At 34.6% G+C, this 23,650-nt stretch overlaps 1 protein-coding gene across 1 annotated transcript; it reads right to left on the minus strand.

Moving 5' to 3' along the window:
• Positions 1-1,680: 1,680 nt before the first annotated feature.
• Positions 1,681-7,316, minus strand: LOC148940983 (uncharacterized). Its single transcript, XM_089104733.1, has 3 exons — positions 7,167-7,316; positions 3,129-3,669; positions 1,681-3,044 (listed from the first exon to the last, which is right to left on the minus strand). The coding sequence occupies exons 1-3, from the start codon at positions 7,283-7,285 to the stop codon at positions 2,145-2,147; spliced, it is 1,560 nt and encodes a 519-aa protein (XP_088960859.1). The 5' UTR covers positions 7,286-7,316; the 3' UTR covers positions 1,681-2,144.
• Between the last annotated feature and the right edge of the window lie 16,334 nt (positions 7,317-23,650).

A 23,650-nucleotide genomic window follows, 5' to 3' on the forward strand; every position in this document is an offset into this window, starting at 1 on the left:
CCCTTTTTACACAAAATACATCAGATAAAAATTTTGAGGTAGCCATTTTGTAAAAAAAAAAAGTTCAAAGGTCAGATAACGAAAACTCCGGGGTCGACACATATTGTACAAACATAATATTTGTAATATAATTCGTTTTATAACTAATTAACCATTAGTTATAATAATTATATACTAATTAATCATGAGTTATATCCGCGGGGCATATATAGCTGTTTTGGAAGGAATTCTCGTATAAACTTCAGAGAGGGCTCATTTGATTGGAAATTGGAAGTTCTAGTTCTGTTTTTAAGAGTCAAAAGTGATCGAAGGGCAACTAGCCCCTCCCTCATGCCCTTTTCCCCCAAATACATCAGATAAAAATTTTGAGGTAGCCATTTTGTTAAAAAAAAAAAAAAAATCAAGGGTCAGATAACAAAAACTCCGGGGTCGACACATGTTGTACAAACATAATATGCATAATATAATTCGTTTCATAACTAATCATTTGAAAAAAATAAGTTATTTAAAATCAATGAATCAATACAAATGTAGAGCATTGACCTATGACAACTTGTTCAGAAAATATTTAAAAAGTAGTCGATGAAAAACATTCACGCCAAACCTTATTTCGATTCAGACGGATGGATAAACCTATCCGATAAAAATATCAGGTGACCATTTTTTTAAAAATAGTCCAACCATCAGATATTAAAACTCCGGGGTCGAAAAAACCCCCTCAGGATCCAGGGACAGGCGTTATAAGCTATACTTTGCGGATATATATGGTTCTTACAGTAGGGATATTCGTATTAACTTCAGAGAGGATTTATTTGATTGAAAATGAAAAGTTCTAGTTCACTTTTAAAGAGTCAAAAGAGACCGAAGCTTAATTAGTCCCCATTCGCCCTTTGTCCCAACCCATCCGATAAAAATTTTGAGATAGCAATTTTTTTAAAAATAGTTCAAGCATCAGATAATAAAAACTCCGAGGTTGACACAAACCCATTTTTTCACTTTAATAGTGTTACTTTGATACCAGTGTTGATACTTTGATGAATATTTGATTTTTTTTTTTAAGTTTGATTTTGAAATAAGGAATTTTTTAAAACTTGAAATTTTTTGCAATCAAAACGAACAAAAATTAATTAAAAAAAAAAATTACCAAAAAAAAGTTTTTCAAAGAAAAGTAAAGGCCATTTTAAACTTAAGCTCAACAGATACAAATACCTTTTAAAATTCAAACACAAAACGACCAGAAATTAAATAGATAATCATAGCAAAAACATACAACAAGTAATAATATAAATGAATAAATAGATCCTAAAGCGAGTAATGCTAAGATTGAATATGAAAATCAAGCTTAAAACGAAAAAAAATATTTTACTATTGAAATACAAATGAAACTTGAAACGAACAGAAATTAAATAAACGAGCAATGAAAACAAACATACCATAGATATTAATGTAAATTAATAAATGAATCTTAAACGAGTGAAACTTTAATTGAATATGCAAATCAAGCTTGAAACGAACAAAAATCACTACAAATAAGAGTTTGGGTATGACCTCCTTCTCTCACTGCAAAAGTCTAAAACCTACTGAGTCATTGGCGCTTTACTGAAAACTATATGGGTCTTTAACAGTCTTGGAAAGTATAAACAACATCAAAATGAATATTTGATGCATAATGATATTAATTGTTGAAGATCCATCAGTTCAAGAACTTATCTCACTGTAATTGTATTTTTGTTTTCAATGCTGTAAGAACTGGAAAAGAAAATATTTGTAATATAATTCGTTTTCAGTTAAGCGCCAATGACGCAGTAAGTTTTTGGTTTTTATTTACAGTTAGGAAAGGAGGCAGTATCCAACACTTGTTTGTAGTGAAACTTGTAGCTGTAGCTGATTCTTTTGATGTATCTATTTATATTAAAATTCCGTTTGTAAGAGTTTTGGGTACTATTGAGCCTAGTCGCTCCTTACTTACCATTTTTTACCACGAACTGTTTGATAAAGACTCACTCTTTTCCTAGAATGAGTTGTCTGATGATCATTCAAATGGAATACTCCAATAATTCATTTCCAAATCGTTTTGGTAACGCTAAATAGCATAAGTATGAACTATTTGGTGTCTAATGAAACTGCTCTGTTTAATAAAACTTCTAAAATTCATCAAATTTATATGGTCTCTCGCATATATGCACTCTTTGGTGCGTTTTCAAAGAGCCTGATGTAGAAAAACTCTTCTGATATATGTCACATTTATATGGTCTCTCACCTGTATGTACTCGTTGGTGCGTTTTCAAAGAGCTTGGTGCAGAAAACCTTTTCTGACATACATCACATTTGTACGGTCTTTCACCTGTGTGTAGTCGTTTATGCGTATTCAAAGTGTGCGATTGGGAAAAATTTTTCAGACATATGTGACACTTATATGGCCTTTCACCTGTATGTACTCGTTTGTGAGTAATCAAATTGCTTGACTCAGTAAAACCCTTGTGACATGTATGGCACTTGTACGGTCTTTCCCCTGTATGCAGTCGTTGGTGCTTTTTCAAAGAGCCTGATTCAGAAAAGCCCTTCTGACACATGCGACATTTGTATGGTCTTTCCCCTGTATGCACTCTTTGGTGCATATCCAAAGAGCCTGATTGAGAAAAACTCTTCTGACATATGTCACATTTATATGGTCTCTCACCTGTATGTACTCTTTGGTGCTTATTCAAACAGCCTGATTGAGAAAAACTTTTCTGACATATATCGCACTTATATGGTCTCTCACCTGTATGTACTCTTTGGTGCCTATCCAAATTACAAGAGACAGAAAAACTCTTCTGACATACATCACATTTATATGGTCTCTCACCTGTATGCGCTCGGTGGTGTGCATTCAAAGAACTTGAATCAGAAAAACTCTTTTCACATAAATTACATTTATATGGCCTTTCACCTGTATGTACCCTTTGGTGCGTTTTCAAACAGCCTGATTGAGAAAAACTCTTCTGACGTATGTCACATTTATATGGTCTCTCACCTGTATGTACTCTTTGGTGCCTATACAAATGGCTGGATGTAGAAAAAATCTTCTGACACACCCCACATTTGTGAAGTTTTTGTCCAGTATGTGTTACCTTACGTCTTTTATTTTTTTTCCGCTTTTTCGTAAACAAGCGACCATTCAAACATGTATTCTGATGATTGAAGTCTTTTGCTTCAGTTTTAGATTCAAATAAATTTAAGAAGACGCTAGTAGATGGATCCTGTGGAGAAACTAGCGATATATTTCCCCGCATGTTTAGTTCAGAGACGTTTTGTGAAAAGTGTCCTTGTAAAAAAAGATGTTGTCTCATATCACCAATAAATACTCGTAAACATATGGGACATCTTCTTCTCTCTCCCATTTGGTGCTCCAGAATGTGAACGACAAAACCTCTGTAATCGTGAACTACAGCTGGACAGCAATCACATTCTATCGGTGAAAGTTCTTCACAGCCAGTGTCTATGTGAAGATCTAGCAATAAAAAGGATTTCTCTGCTTTTCCACAGGAATCACAACGCCAGATGCCTGCTGTTAATTCTTCTATAGCCTTCTTTGTCAGTTTTGTCAACATAACAATCGGTTTTGGGCTTGAGATTTGCGGTGGAGTAATGCCATCAGAACAGCCCACGGTAGAACGGATTAACCCTGAAATTAAAAAAATATAATTAGATAAACCAAAAAGAGATCAAATAAACAGAAATTAAAGCAACATTGAAAGATAAACAAACATTACATAAATGCTGCCTCTGTTGAAAAAAGAAAGAAAAAAAACAACATTATCCTAGATGGTTAGAAAAGTTTTAACAAATAAATTAACCTATTCTTTTCTTATTTTACTTTTTGAGATACTTTTATTGGCAAGTTTTACTGGAAAAGCTTGTAAATTGAATATATAGAAACTTTCTGAATCTAACAAGTCCAAAATTTTCTTTCAAAACGTTTACTTAGAAGAATAATTTCGCAGCAAAATTACCGAAAGTCTAAGGGCCATTGAAGCAATAAAATCGTAAACAGCAGTAATTAAAAGTGAAGTTCTGAGGATGGACATATGTAGGAAAATGGTCAGATGTCCCCTTTTTTATTCTGATTTTTGAACAAACTTATATTTGTGCTAAATAGAAATTTCGGCTTTTTGTTTACGAATAGCATTTCTTTGCAGGAAAATTACTTTATTTTTCTATTTATTCACATTAATTATTTTTGCGTATTTGGGACACTCCTTCAAGACACAAAAATTTCGGAACACTGATTTCAGCAAAAAATTCTTGTGATAGAAACGGCCATAATAGTAACATATTTGATGACAAGCAGGTTCTAAGTACAGCTTAATAGTACATAAAAAATAGCAATAAAATATTTGCAGATTCCTTTTCGTTATTCAGCTCTGGAGACAAACATTCAGCAATTACGCTTCCCTCTCAACAGTCTGAGATTCTGCATATTTAAACAATTCAAATAAAAATTCTGTCTGCAATTTATAACAATTTTTCCAGTAATAATCACAAAAACTATAACCTGTCAAACACAATATTTCTCCCTTTCTATTACACCCTACATTAAATTCATGTTCTAATTTTCTTGCTAGTCATTCTAAAAAGTGACCAGAAGAATAAGAAAATTTACAAAAAATTTAAGCATATTGAATTAAAAAATAGACTTTTTTAATGAGAGAAGAGAAGCATTGAAAAACAAGAAGAAAATGTTTTGCCATTACAGATATTATGCAAAAATGTGAGAAGTATGTTTTCAGTGTTGACTTGCTGGCAGTCTGGTTAGCTGGCAGTCTCTCGCTAGAAAAGTGTTCAGGAATGAAACTGAAACAAAAAAATGACAATAAATTTTTTGAGAATAAACAAAATTTTTATGACATATTAAGTTGAGTAATAAACTTGGACATTCCTAAAGTGATGAACCTAACCAACTGAAAAAAAAACGATGCCCAAGCTACGCTAACCTGTCCCTGAAGATATCTTAAAAAAAATTAAACCAACAATTGAGGCCTATGCTATCTTTATACAATTTTCCTGTAGGGTTTTTCCACAACAGCTAAAAGTATTTTTTTCTTGTGTCACTACAGTTCTTTTGGAAACACGTTTTCAAATTTTCCATTAAATTGGGTCACGAGGTTTTGATTTATTTTACAACTACAACAACTATGAGGGGATATTATAATTCTCCAGTTCAGAGTTTTTTGACAATGGCTCAGTGATGTCGGTTTTACACTTCCTATTCTCACTATAACATAATTGTAACCAAAAACCATAATTTTCTGTTTTTCTCCTTGAATAAAAGTAGTTTATTTTATTATTACACCTCCCACCCATTATTGAATTACAACACGAAAAACGAGAAATCTCAAAGCAGCGCCTGCTTTGACCATCCCGATCCAAATTTGCCAGCTGATACTCCCTTTTAAGCATCAACAATAACAAAGTTCAACAACAACATTAAAATATGACCGTTAAAACTAAAATGAAAAACTTTAAAACAGTCCCACATCCTTACTTCAACGAAGTTTAACAGGACTGATAAATAAAGCGAGGTGAAATAAGGCAATTCATTTGATTGAAAAAAATTAATTAAAAACACAATTACATTAAGAATCTCACATAAAAACCGGACATTAAAAAAAAAGAGAGAACAAATTGACCCAGCAGTGCTATATTATTACAGAAGACCTTTAAATTGGAAAAATTAAAAAAAAAACAGCTTTGCTTTGCCTACGCTGTGCTGGTGCAATGTTTATGTAGCTTAAGAAGGTTAATTAAACCTTAAATGAATCTCACGAGAAGTTTTTTTCTCACATTTTTCCGCACTTTGCAATAGTTATAATTCGTTTCATACCAAAGCTTCATGTTTTTAGACGTTTTTAAGACTTTTTCTATCAAGCTGTTTCACATTTTAGCCTCATCTTGAAAATAATTCGTGTTTGCAGGAAAAAAAAATAGAGAACAGCAAAAATATATTAAAAGACGCAAAGAATGCAAAGTTTAGATGTTAGAATGGAAAATCATACGCTAGCCAGTAATCGAAACTGACAAATGTCATCTACTTAAAAAGATAAAAATCGGACATTAAAAGAAAAAAAGTACTGACCCACAAGAGCTAGATTATCATGGCAAAGACGTTTAAATCAGCAAAATAAAAATAAAATATTGCTTTGCCTATGCTGTGGTAGTGCAACGTTTTAGTAGCTTAAGAAGGGCAAGTGAACCGTAAATGAATCTCACGAGAAACATTTTGTCTCCCATTTTCCAGTGCTTTGTATTTAAATATCTTTGATGCATTTTCCTAGGAGTGAAAACGCAAACTTAGCCTTAATATATGCGTTTGGCAATGCTAATCAAATGCTTTAGAAAGTGAAAAACTATCAACAAATTTTCTGATTGAAAATGATTTCACAACAATGTTAGTTTCAAATACACCTTCAATATCCAGTTCTGGGGAGTCTGACTCCAATGGCAAAGTGGAAGACCCTGGTAAAATACAGACATATAGATTTTGAGACTCAGATCACAAAGTAGAATTATAATTTTCTGTGAGCGTTTTGGTATCACTTGGAGAAGTATCCCGAGCTTCTAGAAGAAAGAAATATAAAAGAACTGAGAGAGAATAATAAAAGTGAGTATTCTCTTTAATTTACCCAGAATAAATAAAACTCGCAAAAAAGTTAAAAATATGGAAAATGAAACGAAACAATAGGCGTAAACAAATTCCTCAATAGTTTGATTATTACAACACCAACTTGTAAAATCATAATTTTATTCACAGATTTTGTGTCCAAATAATTTTTAATTGATTTGTATAAAGAAATGCCTGGAGATAATAGACTTATTCTCACTCAGGACCATTTTCTAGAAATAAAGTGGAAAGAGTATTTGCTTTACAGACTTGTGTAAATCCAAAAATGAAAAAAGTCTCATGAAAATTTTTGATCTTGCAATTGTTCAGTTTTAAATTTTAATTTGTTTAAGGGTTTTGCAATGATTTAGAATAAAAATCTAGCCTCCATATAGAATTTTTTAAATAGTGCTTGAAAGCTTCATACAATATTTCTTGTTGTGTAAAAAAAGGAAAAACGTCTTCCAACATGATCATTTCTTATCAAAACTGATTCTACGACATTAAAAGTTGAATCATAGCTTCACCACTGCTATCCCCATCCTTGGGACCCAATTCAGACACTAAAGGGGAGTTTCTTGCTCGAGGATTCACAGGTAGATTTCGATGTTCAGGTGATAGAGTACAATCTGAAGTTTCCATGGGTATTTTAGTGACAACTCACTAAACAACTTCAACTCATATAACCAAGCAAATATAGAGACAAAAAAAAAATAAAACGCTACTATAGGTTATTAAAATTAATTTACCAAAAAAAATAAACATAAGACAAAAAAAAAGAGAATAAATTTTAAAAAATAAGCAATTAAAAAAAAAATTTTGAAAATTAATTATTTATATACATATCAAATTTTATCATTAACACACTTAAAAAATTATTCTATCTTAGAAAAAAGAAATGTCTAAAAACCTGAAGTGTCAGTCATTTGTTTAAGACTTAAGTTTCTAATGAAATGTAGATGAATTTTAATTTGTTTTGGAGAATAGAATCAAAACAGCCATTTACTAATCACTTCCATTCACATGAACAATACTTCCATTCACATGAACAATAAGATCCACCTCTGTTCACATTACATTCTTTGTTAAAATTACAATAAAGAAATTATTCAACGAAACTACTGTTCTTAAAAAATGTTTACTAAATAATCAAATACTGTCCATAATTTTACTTAAAGTTAACACATAACTGCTAAAAACTTAAAAATAAATAACTTTCCCTGATAATCAATACCTGGAATTATACAGAGGGAATACGGGTGGGAGCTATAGAGGGGAGGGGGGGAGGGGATATGCCTAGACTCAAATTGCTGAAAAACAAACCTAAATTAAAAATGTAAAAATATTTCTCTTTTTGTTCTACCATGCCTCTTTCTGCAAACCCACTAATTAAAAACCTGACCTCTGGTTTGTAAAAACAAGATCAAAACTTGGTTCCTCTTTGTTAGTCTTCTCTAAATATTGGCCTAATAATTAATTTATACACAAATTCAGCCTCTCTCCTTATAGTCCAATATAGACCTAAAAATGTATTTCACCATTAGATCAATCTAGTCATTCAGTATAGCCCAGCTCCTATATTAAACTACTTATCTTCTTAGTTTGTAATTCATATTTGTGGGTGATTAAGTCAAAATTTTATAATTTGAAATGATGGCATAGGCCTAGATTTAGGGTTCTTGAGAAGGAAACATGTTAAGAAAAAAGAAATCACTTCATAATATGCAAAATAATAGTAGTTAACATATTTTGACTGCAATTCAATTATACCCCCAACCATTCTGCTAGTGTGCCAATATACAGCCCAAATTCTATATTTCCTATGCATGCCAGTGGTTGAAATTGAATCAACCCATGGCAAACAAAATGCAAAAATACATAAGAAAAATAGTGTTTTAACTGATAAAATTGGGTATGCAGACTTTGGTAAAATTATTATTTCAGCTATTTTGTGTAAGTTATTTATTTTATATAATTTACCTAATTTACATAATTTACATATTATACTGGTATCTTACATATTTTATGATACCTTGATATTTTCACAGCACAAAAGCAAAAAAAAGGCTAGCAGAAATAGGTTTGCACATGAATTTGTCTTGTGTATAGCTGTATTACCTGGTTTTAAAAGGCCATCTGTCTGACTTCAGTCTCTTGTTATCAGAACAGTAAAGTGTATTATAATAAAGGTAATTACAATTTTAAAATGGTGAAATATTCGCTGAAATAAAATTATATTAGTTCTGCGAGCTGTTAAAGTCAGATAAGGCTACAAGCAGGATTAACATATGACAACCAAGAAAAATAATAAAATTAAAAAATGAGGGTAATATCAGTCAATGGACAGAAAAGAAGCAAAAATGACATAAGCAAATGCTTCATCAGGAACTTCAACCAAGCCATCTTCAGTACTCAAGAAAAAGAAAAGGAAAGCTAACCTTTTGAAGTAACTCTTAACAGAGAAGAAGAAAGACTCAAACAAACAAACCAAGCCAGAATAAATGAAAGACTGTTCACCAAATAGAATGGGCAAGAATTCTCGGCTTATTGATTGACTTAGCTTGTCTATTGAACTAATTGCGCTGCGCTGCCTAAGTAAAGAACAATGTTGGGACAATGTATTATTTATTTTTTTTATTTTTTTCTTTAGGCTAGGGCACTTCGTATTGAAGCAGTTGTTGTAGAAACTTCAAAAAGGATCATTCGATTGGAAATTGGAATGGCTTGTGCCCTTTTCAATAGTCCAAAAGTGATTGGAAGATAACTAACACCCCATCTACACCCACCATTTTCCAAAACACATCCATTCAAAAGTTTGAGATAGCCATTTTGTTCAGCATAGTTGATTTCCAGATGGAAAACATATTTTTGAGGACGACACTCCCCCACATCACTCACGGCAAGGGTTGTAAGTCATGCCCTGGGGGCAATTAATATTTTTTATAGAAAGCATTGCCGGAATAACTTAAAAAAGAGCTCATTCGATCAGAAATTCAAAGGGCTAGTGCCTTTTTTGATAGTCAAACGTGATTAGAGGTCAACTAACCCCCCTCTCATGGCCAACGTTTACCCAAATACATCAATCAAAATTTTAATATATCCATTTTGTTCAACATAGTTGAAAGTTCTGGCCGTTAGTTCTTTGACGATGACAACCCCCCACAGCCCTCAGGGCAAGGGTTATATGTTATGCCCTGGGGGCATCTAAGATTTGCATAAAAAACGCTGTCATAGAAACTTCAAAATGGGTTCATTCGATCGGAAATTGAAATGGCTAGTGCCCTTTTTAATAGTCGAAAGTGACTGGAAGGCAACTAACACCCCTTCCACGCCCACCATATCCCCAAACACATCCACTAAAATTTTCAGATAGCCATTTTGTTCAATGTAGTTGGAAGTTTTAGAAATTATATCTTTAAGTAGGAAAATCCCCCCAGAGTCTTCAGGGGAAGGGTTATAAGTTATGCCCTGGAGGCATATAAGGTTTTTACAGAAAGTTTTGTCGTAGAAACTTCAAAAAGGGCTCAGTCAAACGAAAATTGAACGGGCTAGTGCACTTTTGAATAGTCCAAAGTGACTGAAAGGCAGCAAACCCCCCACTCACCCCCCACATTTTCCCCAAAACATCCCATCATCATTTAGAGATAGTCATTTCTTTCAACAGAGTTAAGAGTTCTGGAAATTAGGTCTTTAAGGGTCACCGACCACCCCCCCCCCCTCACAGCCCTCACAGGAAGGGTTGTAAGTTATGCCTTGGGGGCATATAAGGTTTTAATAGAAAGTATTGTCTTAGAAACTTCAAAAAGAGCTTATTCGATTGGAAATTGAAATGGCTAGTGCCCTTTTTAATAAATAAATAAATTAATAAAATAATAAATAAATTTAATAATAAATAATAAATTCAAAGGAATAGTACCCTTTTTAATAGTCGAAAGTAATTGGAGAGCAACTAACCCCCCTCTCATGCCCACCATTTCCCCAAACACACACAATCATAATTTGAGATAACCAATTTTTTTCAACGTATTTAAAAATTCTAGAACTTAGATCTATAAGGATGGCAGCCCCCCACAGCCCTCAGGGCCAGGGCTGCCCGCTATGCCGTGGGGGCGTATGACGTTTTTACAGTTGTTGTACATACTTCAAAAAGCGTTCATTCGATTGGAAATTAAGAGGGCTATTGCCCTTTTTCATAGTCCCTAGTCCTCAGAATGAAAATCCCCCCCCCCAAACCCACCATTTCCCCAAACACATCCAATCAAAATTTTTATATATTCATTTTGTTCAACATAGTTGAAAGTTCTGGAAATTAGGTCTTTGAGGATGACAACCTCCTTCCCCCCACAACCCTCAGGGCAAGGGGTGTAAGTTATGCCCTGGAGGCATATAGGGTTTTTATGGAAGTTTTGTAGTAGAAACGTCAAAAAGGACTCATTTGATTGGAAATTTAAAAGGCTATTGCCGTTTTTAATAGCCGAAAGTAATCAGAAGAAGAATCCCCCCCCCACGCCCATCATTTCCCCAAACTTTTCTGAGCAACATTTTGTTATGGCCATTTTGTTCAATGTAGTTAAAAGGTCTGGAAATTAAGTCTTTAAAGGATGACAACCCTCCCCCATAGCCCCCAGGAAAAGGGTTGTAAGTTATGCCTTTGGGGCATTCAACTTTTTATAGAAATTTTTGTTACAGCACCTTCAGAAAGGGCTGACTTGATCGAAAATTGAGAAAAATATTAACTCTTTTATTAGTCAAAAGTGATCAAAGGACAAATGTCCCCCTCCACTCCTAGCATTTACCTAGACGCTTCCTATCAAAATTTCAATATGGCCATTTTGTTAAACCCATCAGAAAGGTCTAGAAATTATGTCTTTGAGGATAACAAATCCCCCCAGCCCTCATGGCGAGGGTCGTATGTTTTGCCCTGGGGACATATAGGGTTTTTATAGAAAGTGTGGTCATATAAACTCCAAAGGGAGCTCATTGGATTGGCAATCAGACGCTCTAGTGCCCTTTTTACGAGTCAAAGTGATCAGAGGGCAGCTACCCCCTCCCCCCTACACACACATCATGTTGTCTCGCAACGCGTCTAATAGAAATTTTGACAAAGCCATTCCATTCAAAATAGTCTAAATATCATATAACAAGGCTTTTGGGGTGAAGCAAACCCCAGAGACTAGGGGCAAGGAATGTTAGTTATGCCCAGGGGGTATTAAAGGTTTCTATGGAAGGTATGGTTGTTTAACTTCAGAAGAGGCTTGGTCTTTCTCCCTAAAAAGACTATGTCAATATAAACAAACAGAAATTAGCCAAAAAAACTTTTTGCACAAAATAAGTTTTTCAAAAAAAGGAAAGAACTCCATTAAACCAAAAATGAACAAAAATAGAATCAAATAATCTACCACGCATACGATTACCACAAATCAGTATTAATAAATGAATGCGACCCAGAATAAGTCAAACTCAAAACGAGCAGAAGTTAATCTGAGTAGGGTTCTAAACCCTATGCTTTCTAAAAGCCAGAATATACCGAAAAATTCTTTTTAATGTTTTCAATTCTATAACTTTAATAAATCAAAAATTAATTAAGATTTTAATGAATAAATATCAGTAGTATTTATATTAAACTGACATTGCACAGTTTTTAAAGCAAATTCATCTGATTTTTTTGCAGTAAAGTACAAATTATATTCTGTCTTTTAGAAAGTATAGGGCTTAGAACCCTACACAGATTAATTTCTGCTCGTTTTGAGTTTGACTTATTTTAATTTCTGTTTGTTTTTGGGTTTCATTTTAATTTTAAGATTTTGTAAATTGGATACATAGGAATATCTCCAGTATCTCTATTTAAAGGAGGATCTGTATTTATGTATTGTTTATTTTCAACTACCTTCCTAAAAGAATGTGGGAAGCCATTTGCTACAGATGTGGGAAGCCATTTGCTATAGATGCGGGAAGCCTAAGATTTGCTTCAATTCTCTTATCAAACAAAACTAAATGATCTGAATTCTCAACAAAATGGAGGGCTAGAGCAGTGTCAATATTCTCATTTTTATTTTAAATTTCATATCTCAGAGAAATCTTGTGTTCATGCAATTGTTCCCCTGGGAGCCAGTGTTTATTCCCCCCTCGACAATATCCCCTGTTGAGAGTTCCCCCTTCCCTGTGGAGAGACCTGCTAAATGGAAACAATTATTATCACGAAAATCAAGTGAAGACAATGGCGCCGGTTGTTAAACCAAATTATTACCAGATTCATCTGAGTTGAACTGTGAGAACAGTGTCAAGTGGCTCTGCATATTGTTTGCGGGTATACTGATAGCAAAGTACAACCTCATTAAAGGTTGAGGGATGGAAAAAAATTTCATTGGCTGTGTCCATTCCGTGAAAGCAATCTGCATGCCTGATAGGCTATATCAAATAAAGATAATAACAGTATTTTCAGTAGTGTTGTCAATAACTCTATGAAAGCACTAAAGAAAGATATGGATGCCCTTGTTGATGTACTATAAATAGACTATATTGAAGAGAGTTCAAGCAAAATATGCACTGTTCTGCGAATGTAGACTGAAGTTGATAAGTTAAGGGCCGATACTACATGTTTGAAGCAGTAGTTTCCAACTGAACAAGTTGATAAGAAACTATATGAGTCAATGACAAAAGACAGACACCGTCAATGAAGGAAGAACAATGTCATAGCCTTGTGTGTACCCAGAAATCCTTTGCATAACCATGATCAGCAATGTAAGGCTGACGTTGTTTTTATCAAACACTTCCTCTTGCATAACTATTCAACAGACACCAAAGTTTTTATGTCCAACAACTTAGGCCAAAGAGCACAAGCACATGAGGATAAAAAAGGGACAACAAAGGGACACTTAGCTGGTATAACGGGATACCAAGAGATGTGGACTCTGTTTTGCTGTAGCCTGGAACTGTCTTCTGTCTCGACTATGTATGATCTGGGGTTTCCGTGATGGGATATTATTTTTCCTTTTGGCCAGAGGCTGTTTGGTTTTTTTTGGACATAAACTTGGTCATTCAGTTGTGGCTCAGGTAGTGGTTCTGCAGTCTTATCATGATAGGATTTCTGTCTTTCCTGTTCCCTTTACCTGTGTTGTAGAGAGATATGGAGGAGGATAGTTTTGGGTCTCAGCGGACACTATGTTGATGGTAGGAATGACTGCTGTTGGTGACTCAAGTGGCTCTACCACTTGAGTCTATTGCTGTAAAAGTTGGGCAGGTGAGGCCTGACTGACAACTGGGCTGTTTCTATATTCTAGAAGTGCAATATGTGGGTCCCTTCCACCTTCCTTTGCTTTTGCTAGTATCCATTTGCAAGTTTGAACCAGTTTTTCCACCAGACTCTTTGATCTTGGATAAATGAGACTGAGGTTTTCAGACTGATTCCCTATATTTGTACAAAGTCACTGAACTCCAGAGAGAAAAGTTGAGAGCTATTGTCTAAAGTCGTTAGCTGAGGGATTCTAAAATGTGCAAAGTTAGTACTTAGTTTGTCAATGATTACAGCTTATGTCTTGCTTGGTAGTTTATCTATTTCAAAATATTTGATGCAAATATCATCAGTTATGAGAAAAAAGCTTTTGTTCCACTCAAACAGGTCAATACAAGTATGTTACCATGGCAGTGAGGGTGTCTGGTTACTAATCAATGGCTGCTTTTGAATGTAAGGAAAATTTTACACACGCTTCACATTTTGGAGGAAGGTTTTGAAGTCTGTGTTTATTCTTGGCCAGTACACAATCATTCTGTCATGCTGCTTGGTTTTGTCAATCCAAAGGTGTGCTGAGTGGAGCTAGTGAAGTATGTTGGCTCTGAGAAGATGGGGTTAAAGAATTCTTTGGCCTTTTAGAGCTAGCCCATCATCGATTGCTAAATGGTGTCTGATATTCCTAAATGGGATAGCCTGTGTTGGGAATGACTGGCATGTCATAGGCCATCCTTTCTGTTTGAGTTCCATGAGTGTCTTGAGTTGAACATCTTTCTCTGCCTCATGGTGGTCTCTTCATCAATGCATGCAAACAGACTTTGATTGCATTATACATTTGGACATCAGTATCTGGCAACTGAAGTTGAGAGTGCATCTGGTACCGGAATATCATGTGTGCAAAATATTTGACTTTGTCTTTGGCAAATTTGTATTTTATGCAGATTAAATGAGCTTCTTTTTCTCCAGCTCATCTAAGAACGGCTTTGAGCCTTTGGTTATGCCCCTTGTGATTTCTACCATACACTATAATATTATCCACAAGCATTCTAATACCTTCTAATCCTTAAAATGACTCTTCCATTTTCCTCTGGAACTTGTCATGTGGAGGCACCACACCAAAGGGGTATTTCTTCCTTCTGCATCATCCATAGATGGCACTGAAGCTTGTGTAGTAGAAAGATTGCATGGAGAGTGATAGTATCAAGTACCCTGAGCAGGCATCTAGCTTGCTGAATACTGCTCCACCATCAAGCTCAGCAACAGCATCTTCAAATGCTGGGACTGGGTAGTGGGTGCATTTTATCACCTTGTTCAGGTCCACAGGGTTGATGCATAGTCTTATGCCTCCATCCTTTTTTTCAGCCATTACCATGGCATTATTCCAATCTGTTGGCTCACTGACCTTTTCAATGATATCAAGACTTCCTATCTGTTCTAACTTGTCTTTGAGCTTCTGTTTCAGAGCTTGTGGTATTTTTCTAGCTGGATGTACTCTGAGCATTGTGTTGTCCTATAGATGTATTTCAGGTTCTGTTTCAAGTTTCTCTTTGCCCTTAAATACATTGCAATATTTGATTACTGGTGACTGTTTAATATTCAGGACAAGCTTGATCAGGAGGGAATCTGAAAATGTTGAACTGGAGTGAAATTTTACAGGGATCAGTAGAGGAGCAATGGGAAAATTACTTAATTTACTTTACTTAGAATCCAAGACAGCAACTATTATGTATCTTACAGGAGAAAGCCAATGACTCTTCCATACATGACAAAAGAAATTAAGAAGCAGCTCAGAAACAAAAAAAGATCTTGGAATCAGAAGAAGTTCAAAAGAGCAACAGATAAGTTGAGAAACTTAACCAGGAAACTTTGTGATCAATATCTAAGCTAACTATTTCAGGAGCTGAACTAACAAGTGTCAAAGAAATTGCAGGTGCATGGAACTGCCAGTTTTGTCTGTTTTGGTAATACATAAGATACAGAAGCACCCATTGTTGAATTTAGCCAACAAAAATCCACCCTTTAATTGCGCCTATTAAGTTCATAGTACAAATATTCTTAAACAGGTGAAAATCCTGGGTGTCAAAAAATCAGTTGGGCCACATAGGTTACATCCAGAACTTCTAAAAGAAGTTGCTGAGAACATTGCCAAGCCACTCTCCCAATTATTCAAAATCTACCAATGTACCAAGATAAGTTCCAACAGATTGTAAAACAGCATGTGTAACCCCTTTGTTTGAAAAGGAAAATTACGCCATTGCAGAAAAATACAATCTTATAAGCATAACTTCTGCTGTTGCTAAAATTCGGGAAAGAGTGATAAATGACTCTTTCATGAAGTATTGCAAACTTAATGTGACACTATAGCCAAGCCAACATGGTTTTCAACCAGGAAAGTCTGTAGAAACAAAATAGCTGGAGAAAAATTATGAGATGATTTTATAACAAACTTGATTGATCAGGGCTTACCTGTGGAGGTCTTGCTGCTTGGCCTTGCAAAAGTATTTGACAAAGTCCCACATCAACACTTGAACAAAACCCTCATCTTATGAGGAATTAATGCAGACATTGTGGGATAGATTTCAGCTTTTCTTACAGATAAAACAAGAGAGTGAGGCTTTTTAGTAATGAAGGACAGTCAATCCTCTCTGAGAGGTGTAGTCACCAGTGGTGCCCTGCATGGTAGTGTCTTAGAACCTACCCTAGGCCTATTCAATATCTATATAAATGATATTTTTCAATTAACTAGATATAGACTAACTCTGTACGCTGACAACTCAAAGTTATTTGGTGCAGTCAATAATGAGTCACTACAAGTAGATCTTGACCATATTAAAAACTGAGCAACATGGCACATAAGCTTCAAAATTGACAAATGTAGTGCTTTTAATTTTTAGCAAGTCCAACCGAGGTTTCAAGTATAATATGGTCAATCCAGCTGTAAATAACATTCAAGAGCTGCAAAGTGTGGATGAAGAAATAGATCTTAGAATTGCTGTTGGAAACCAGTGTAAATGCCATTCATAATGCAAGAATACAGTGTCTTATGCAAGTTCTGTCCTAGCACTCTTAAAGAAAACTAGGATAAAGCTACTGATGATTTGACAGTGCAATTTTGGAACCCCTGTCAAAATTTTCCTTCAATACAGAATAACTCTGCTTAATCGTGACTTGGAGCGCTATCTCTTGAAACCGTTTTTGTGTTTAAATAATGGAAAACGTTGAAACAATAACTAGTAAACCCAGATAAGGAAAGAATAATTAGTATTCAGTCTACTGTTTTCGACAAGAAAGGAGCTACCGACTATTTTTCTGGTATACAATGTTCAAACTGCTGTTACTTGGTCATTTATTGCAAAAAAAGAGTTGGATTAGCACCAATGCATCAAGATACATCTGATTTTATCTGAATTCTAGTCACATTAGCTTTTTCTTGATAAAATTAAAACGGCAGCAAATATTATATTGTCAAAACTAGGTTCCTAGTGTCAAAAATTCTTGTTTAAAGTAGTGGAAATGTTCTAAAAATGTTCCTTTCATCAAATTTGCACTAAAAAAGTTCCTTTCATCAAATTCAAACATAGATAATGGCTTCTATGAATTGATTTATTTCTTTTGCAAATATCTTGTAGTAACCTTGTCAAAATTTTCACCAGACAGCATCAGGCCCTGTTGAAATATAGGTGGCTGTTAAAACTTCACTGAACATGTAGGCCTAAAACAAATGAGAAATAATTGGTGTCAAAATTCCCGGGTCCACTGAGAAAAATATTATTGGCTGTCAAATTTATGGGTACCCAATACTGCCAAAAATTGCAGAGGTTCACATGGAAGTCATTTTTCCCTTTCCTTAGCACTTATCAATGAAACAAAAAAAAAAGCTCAAATTGGGGTTGGAAGTTGCACTGTAGCTGCAGATCACACTTTGAAATGGCCAAACGTTGATAACATTTACTGTCAACAATGAACAAATCTTTGCTAGGCCATTAAAACTGACAGGAAATGGGCCATTCCAGATAGCATTTGGAGATGCTATTTCTGTGGCATATATTCAAAACTTAGAAAAAAGAAGATTTAAGTGATCTAGGTCAGAATATCACTTCTTGTGATTAAGCAATTTCATTATATTAAATACTACATACTTGAAACAGCTTTTTTAGCTTTATTACTTATACTTTTTGAATAGTGTTTTATACTTTTATACATTAAATGAAGTTGAAGAAAAACAAAGAAACAATAATATACATATCAAATACACTAGGTTCCAACCACAGGTATTCCCTAAGTAATTTGACATGTGTTGAATACTCCAGATTCTACCAACACATATTCCCCAAGTATTTCAACATGTGTTGAATTGGATTCTGACTTGTGTCAAAAACAGGTAACTTTTTTGTTGTGTCAAATTTGTAGGTGAAAATGCTCTAACTTCAGAAAATCAGAGTTTTGTACCCTTTTCAGATAAAACTTCAAATTTCTCATCAAACAATTAGATTCCTAGATGTTTTTCCTACATACTGAAACCCTTTTCAAACCAAAAGTCTTTAAATTAGGACTTCAGGAGTAGAAAAACTGTTTTTTTACAAAAACTGTTAAATCATTGGTGCCTCTACCCTATATCCAGTAGGTCTCCCAATGAAAATAATAGTAAGTATACTTAAAAGCCAGTGGCCATATACACAAAACACTGAACAAAAACAGAAATAAACCACGCAATAACCCTCAACAAATTTAAGTTGCTGCTTTCCACACTTCCAATCCTCTCTCTAAAAAGCAACCTAGTGTAATAATAAGGTCACGTGAGGTAGTCCTAAAAACACCAGGAAGCAGTATCTCCCCTCAAAAAAAATGATGCCTCTAAATCCCCAAACTTTGGCATTTGGTCAAAAACAGTCCAGCCCATCACCCAACTCCCCACAGAGGGGGCAAGTACACCTGCCTCCCAAGCCATCATCATCACATGACTCCCAATATCTTCTATGCAGTGGTATACAATTTGCTTGTACCTGCAACCAACACTTAAGGGCTCTCCATGGTAGGTTCAGTTTCAAATAAAACACCTCACTAAACACTACTTGAATCTGCCAATAAAAACGAAGGTTACTAGATTTCTCTAAACTAGAGAGCCAAACCTGAATCACCTGCTCCCACAGGCACAAAGCAAACTTGCCAAGGAAATCTTAAGATATGCCTTTGGGACCTTGGCCATCATTCCGTGCCCTAGAAAGTCCAGCATTATCCAGTAGGCCTTTAACCTGTTGTGGCCATGCTGTTTTTCTAGTAAAACCCAACATCTCTATGTAAGCCACTTTCATCAAACAGTTACCTGGAGCCAAAACTTGATCACTTGGATGGCCCTCATATGGTGCAGATCCATTCAGCCTGTGTTTGTGTTTGTGAGGTTGTACAAAGTCCTTGTCAGATCAGTGCTTGATTTTGGAATGTGCATAGCATCACCAGGACACAGCAGTGACATACAGCTTCTAGAAGAGCCACAAAGGCAGTATCTAAGATGATAGACAAGCCTTATGAGGACTATTTAAAGGAGCTGAAATTATCTACACTGGTTTACTAACGACAAAGAACTGATATGCTTATTACAAATAAGCTTACTTCACGAGAACCCCTCCCCCCACTCCACCCAAAGTCATTTGTCAGTTTCCCAAAATATTGGCACAGTAAGGAGAGGACATTCAATGAAGCTTTTCAAGCACTCTGTAAAAACTCAACACCAATAACAGCTTTTCTCCTGCCATGTTGTAGACCACTGGAATAGTTTCTCAAAACAACAGTCTCAGCACCCAATAATGAAGTTTTCAAGAAGTTATTAAATTTCAAATGGAATGGTGTTCCCTGGAAGTATCAGTGGTATTTGATGTTTAATCATTCACATCACCAAGTATGGAGAAAATAACAGGTAAACAAATCTTAACAATCTTGTTACAACAAATCTTGCTCCAAAGTGCAAATTAAGATAAATAAGGTAATTTCCCCCTGACTACTTCTGGATCTTCATTAAGAGGAAAATTGAAATTTCTACTTTCCTTTCAGAGGCAATTGTAAAGTATTGCCCATAGTAAAGACCAATAATGGTTCAGTGTATTAATATTTGCTAATTTTTTTTAATAGAGGCACTTCATGCGCAAGGGGTGGTCAAATAAACTTTAAGGGGGTTCAGTCATTTGGAAATCAAAAGTTCCAGTGCCCTTTTCAAAGTTTGAAAAAACATTGGAGGTGGCTTAGTCAATCAGAAATCAAAAGTTCTAGTTTTCTTTGCTAAGATTTAGCTTTGTTTTCAACCAATTGCTACCAAATGAGTTGTTACAGACTTCAGTGTCTTTAAGAAATTCTTATTCTAGTTTCCTGAGCCTTGTGTGTTTGCAGTTCTTTTGAAAGAATCTTCAGATAAATAAAGATTTAGTTCTAAGGGAGAGTGGAGGTTGAAATTGACAAATAATCCTCAGGCTGTATACAGAGGTTTTGTTTAGGGGGCTTTGAAACAGGCACAGTCAACTGAATCTGAAGAAGAGGAACTAGATTTGCCAGTAGATCCTTTTGAAGATGATCCCAGTGACTGTGAAAGTAAATGAATATTCTTCTATTATGATCCAGTGCATTTAATAATAAATGAGAAATAGCATGAATATGATATGATAAATCTTACTGAATATAGCTATTTAAATATGCAAGGCTATTAGGGTAACATTTCTTAGGTTTAAATGTAGTAACAAAAAATTACTAATATGATTTTACTCACAACTAATCCTTTTTTTTTTTTCTTTTTTTTTTTACAGAATAGATGTCTAAAATCAGGTACCAGTACTGTCCAAGTGCTGAGGTATTATTCCAGGCTCAAAATTACGAAAGGGATGAACTGGACTGTTTATTAAATTAATGAATCTCTAGATACAGGAGTATTACTTTTTTTTAAACCCAATAAAATCAGAATCATCAAACACTTTCATCCAAAGCTGAAAATGAGGCTTAAAAAGACATGCTCAACTGGTCATGGGGCTACAGGGGAAGTCTAAAATGCCAATTTCGCCCTGTATTTTAAACTGAGTATCTAATTTTTACAAATTTTATTTAATGGTAATTTTACAATACTAGAAATATAAAATTTGGCTAAAGGCTGTATTTGCACATTGGGACATGGGGGGAGGGGGTCAAATGTAGTGGAATTAAAGCTGAAATGCTAACTATAATAATTCTGCATATTATGAACTGAGAATTGTTTTCTTGTTTTTTTACTCTATTTGCCAATTATAAATTGTTGACTGATTTATCTAAAACACAGAAATCAAATTTGAAATTTAAAGACTAATTAACACACACCTTAAGTGTGGTCAGTGTTTACCCCTATCACCTAGAAAGTACCACCCATGGAAAATATCCTTTGCCCCCACAAAAAATACCCCCCCACCAAGGCTGGTTGGTCTCTAATCACTTTTAACTTATAAAAAAATATTTTTATAAACTCTCAATTTTCGGATCTAATGAGCACCATCCAAAGTTTTTGCGACCATGAGGTGGAGATGTGGACGGGGAAGAGGCAGTCCCCCTCTTATACGGAATAAATTCTGCTGATTTTTGATTTTTATGTTACTCTTTACTTTTATAATACCAGTGTGAACCAGAAATATTCCCAGAAATCATAAGGGAGTAGATATCCATTTCATATTTTGATGCATTTTTTTAATTCTTTTGTACCTCCCTCCCCACCCTGCAAAAAAACACACCTGCCCCTAAACAAAAATAGGTAAATTTGAAGGTGGCACAATAATTTAGGTAGGATGAAAGTGAAAACATCATTTGATGCCTTTTTTATGCTCTTTCATAGTTCAATAATTGCTTCTGTCACAAATTGCATCTTGAGCCTTTAAAGGGGCCCCAAAGGTATTTCATTTTTGTAACCACACAAAGAAGTTATCAACAGTAGTTAAGTTATTGAAAAGTTATTAAAAACACATCACTAGTTTATAAATAAGTTGTTCATGAGTAGTATATTTTAAAAATACCTATTTAAAATAATAATAACCTTATTTATTGGGCAACACAAATATAAACTGTTTTCCTACTGTATCAAGTTTTTCAAATGCCATTTACAAAACTAGTGCTTAATTTTGCAATTCAAAACGTTGCTGTAAACAATTCCGGGTATATTTTTGCACATTATGGGGGTTGGGGGTGGGTTAATTTCATGGTAACTTTGCAGTGGACCATATAATTAGCTAGGATGAAAGTGAAAATATCATTTGATGCTTTTTTTTATGCTCCTTCATAATTCATATAAAATACCTTTGGGCCCCCTTTAAGCACTCAAGATATAATTTGCAACAGAAGCAATTATTGAATTATGAAAGAGCATAAAAAAAAGGCATCAAATGGCATTTTCACTTTCATCCTAGCTAAATTATTGTGCCACCTGCAAATTTACCCAGAAATACTGGTTACAGCCCTTGGGATTATACTTCAATTTCTACTTCCAGAATGCCCTTGTCTCTCCCTTAAAACTAATTTTCTTTTTCTTTTGCTGACAGTTTTTGATAAATTTGGGATAGTTTAGCCTATAGGCTAATACTGACTTAAAAATAATGAGCATACTACTCAACACTCTATATTACTGATCAGAAAATAAAATGGATATAGCCTACCAATTGATGCCTTTTATTACATTCCTTCTGAATATATTTGCTTCTTATTACTGAAACATAGCTATTCTTTAGGGTAAATAGTTTACCACTTTTAAAATTTGATAGCTGCATTATAGATAAATCAAATGAAAAAAAAAAATAGCTTAAAAACATAATTATTCAACTTTGACAGGTTAGGGCACAGAACAAAAGTTAACTGATACATAACATACATGAATCTATGTCATAATATTGATTATAATCACTACAGGATCCTTGAGGAAAGAGTAATGATTAAACTATATAGGCCTAACCGAGTTCCTAGCCTAGTCAAGCCTCTGCCCATTATAATGTAACAAATAGTGACTGGGTCAATAGACCTAGCCTAGAAATTGTTGTAAACAAAATAATTTTTCAATTTAATATATTGCACTCGAAAAACAATGACGCAGAGGTCTTGGATACCTGAATAACTTCTTCTTCTATTTAACAGCAGGCGGGCTTTTCAGTAACACTATTTAGCCCTTTTCCTTTTGCTTCACTCTGTGGGCTACAGAGCTACTGGCTTGATTGCCTCATATTTATTAGATATATTCAGATATCTTTCAGCAGATCTTTCGACTCTAGGAGTTCAAATATAAGATGATAGATGTCGATTTCTATACTCTGTGTGCAGGTATAGTTGGCTAGGCTCTTGGCTGATAGTGGGATTTTGTGGTGTTTGAAGTATTTTAACAGTTTAGAAAGCAAGGTATGTTGTGCAGACGTCAGCATATTACATTCAAATAGGCAATGGTCAATTGTTTCATTATTCATATTACAATGCCTGCAAAGAGGGGACAGGGGAATTGAACCACTTGAATTAGAAAGCTTATATGAGAATGCAAGGAAATTTAGTCCATTTGTTCCAGAACGAATTCTATGATAAATTTTAGAAAGATACTTATTGGGAAAGGGGGAAAGGATAGGATTAATCTTATTAAAATTAATATCTGATAGCCTCCATCGGTAAATATCTCTAATTGGGATTGGTCTCCCACTTGGCTGGTCAATATTTATAGCATTTTTTGCTATTTCATCAACCTGATGATTACCACTTATGCCAGAGTGGCTAGGAATGTACTGAAAGTAAGTTTTTATGCCACTTGA

The sequence above is a fragment of the Artemia sp. Qi Xiang Cuo genome, chromosome 19, assembly GCF_049724085.1.
Source record: "Artemia sp. Qi Xiang Cuo chromosome 19, ASM4972408v1, whole genome shotgun sequence".
Lineage (NCBI taxonomy): Eukaryota > Metazoa > Arthropoda > Branchiopoda > Anostraca > Artemiidae > Artemia > Artemia sp. Qi Xiang Cuo.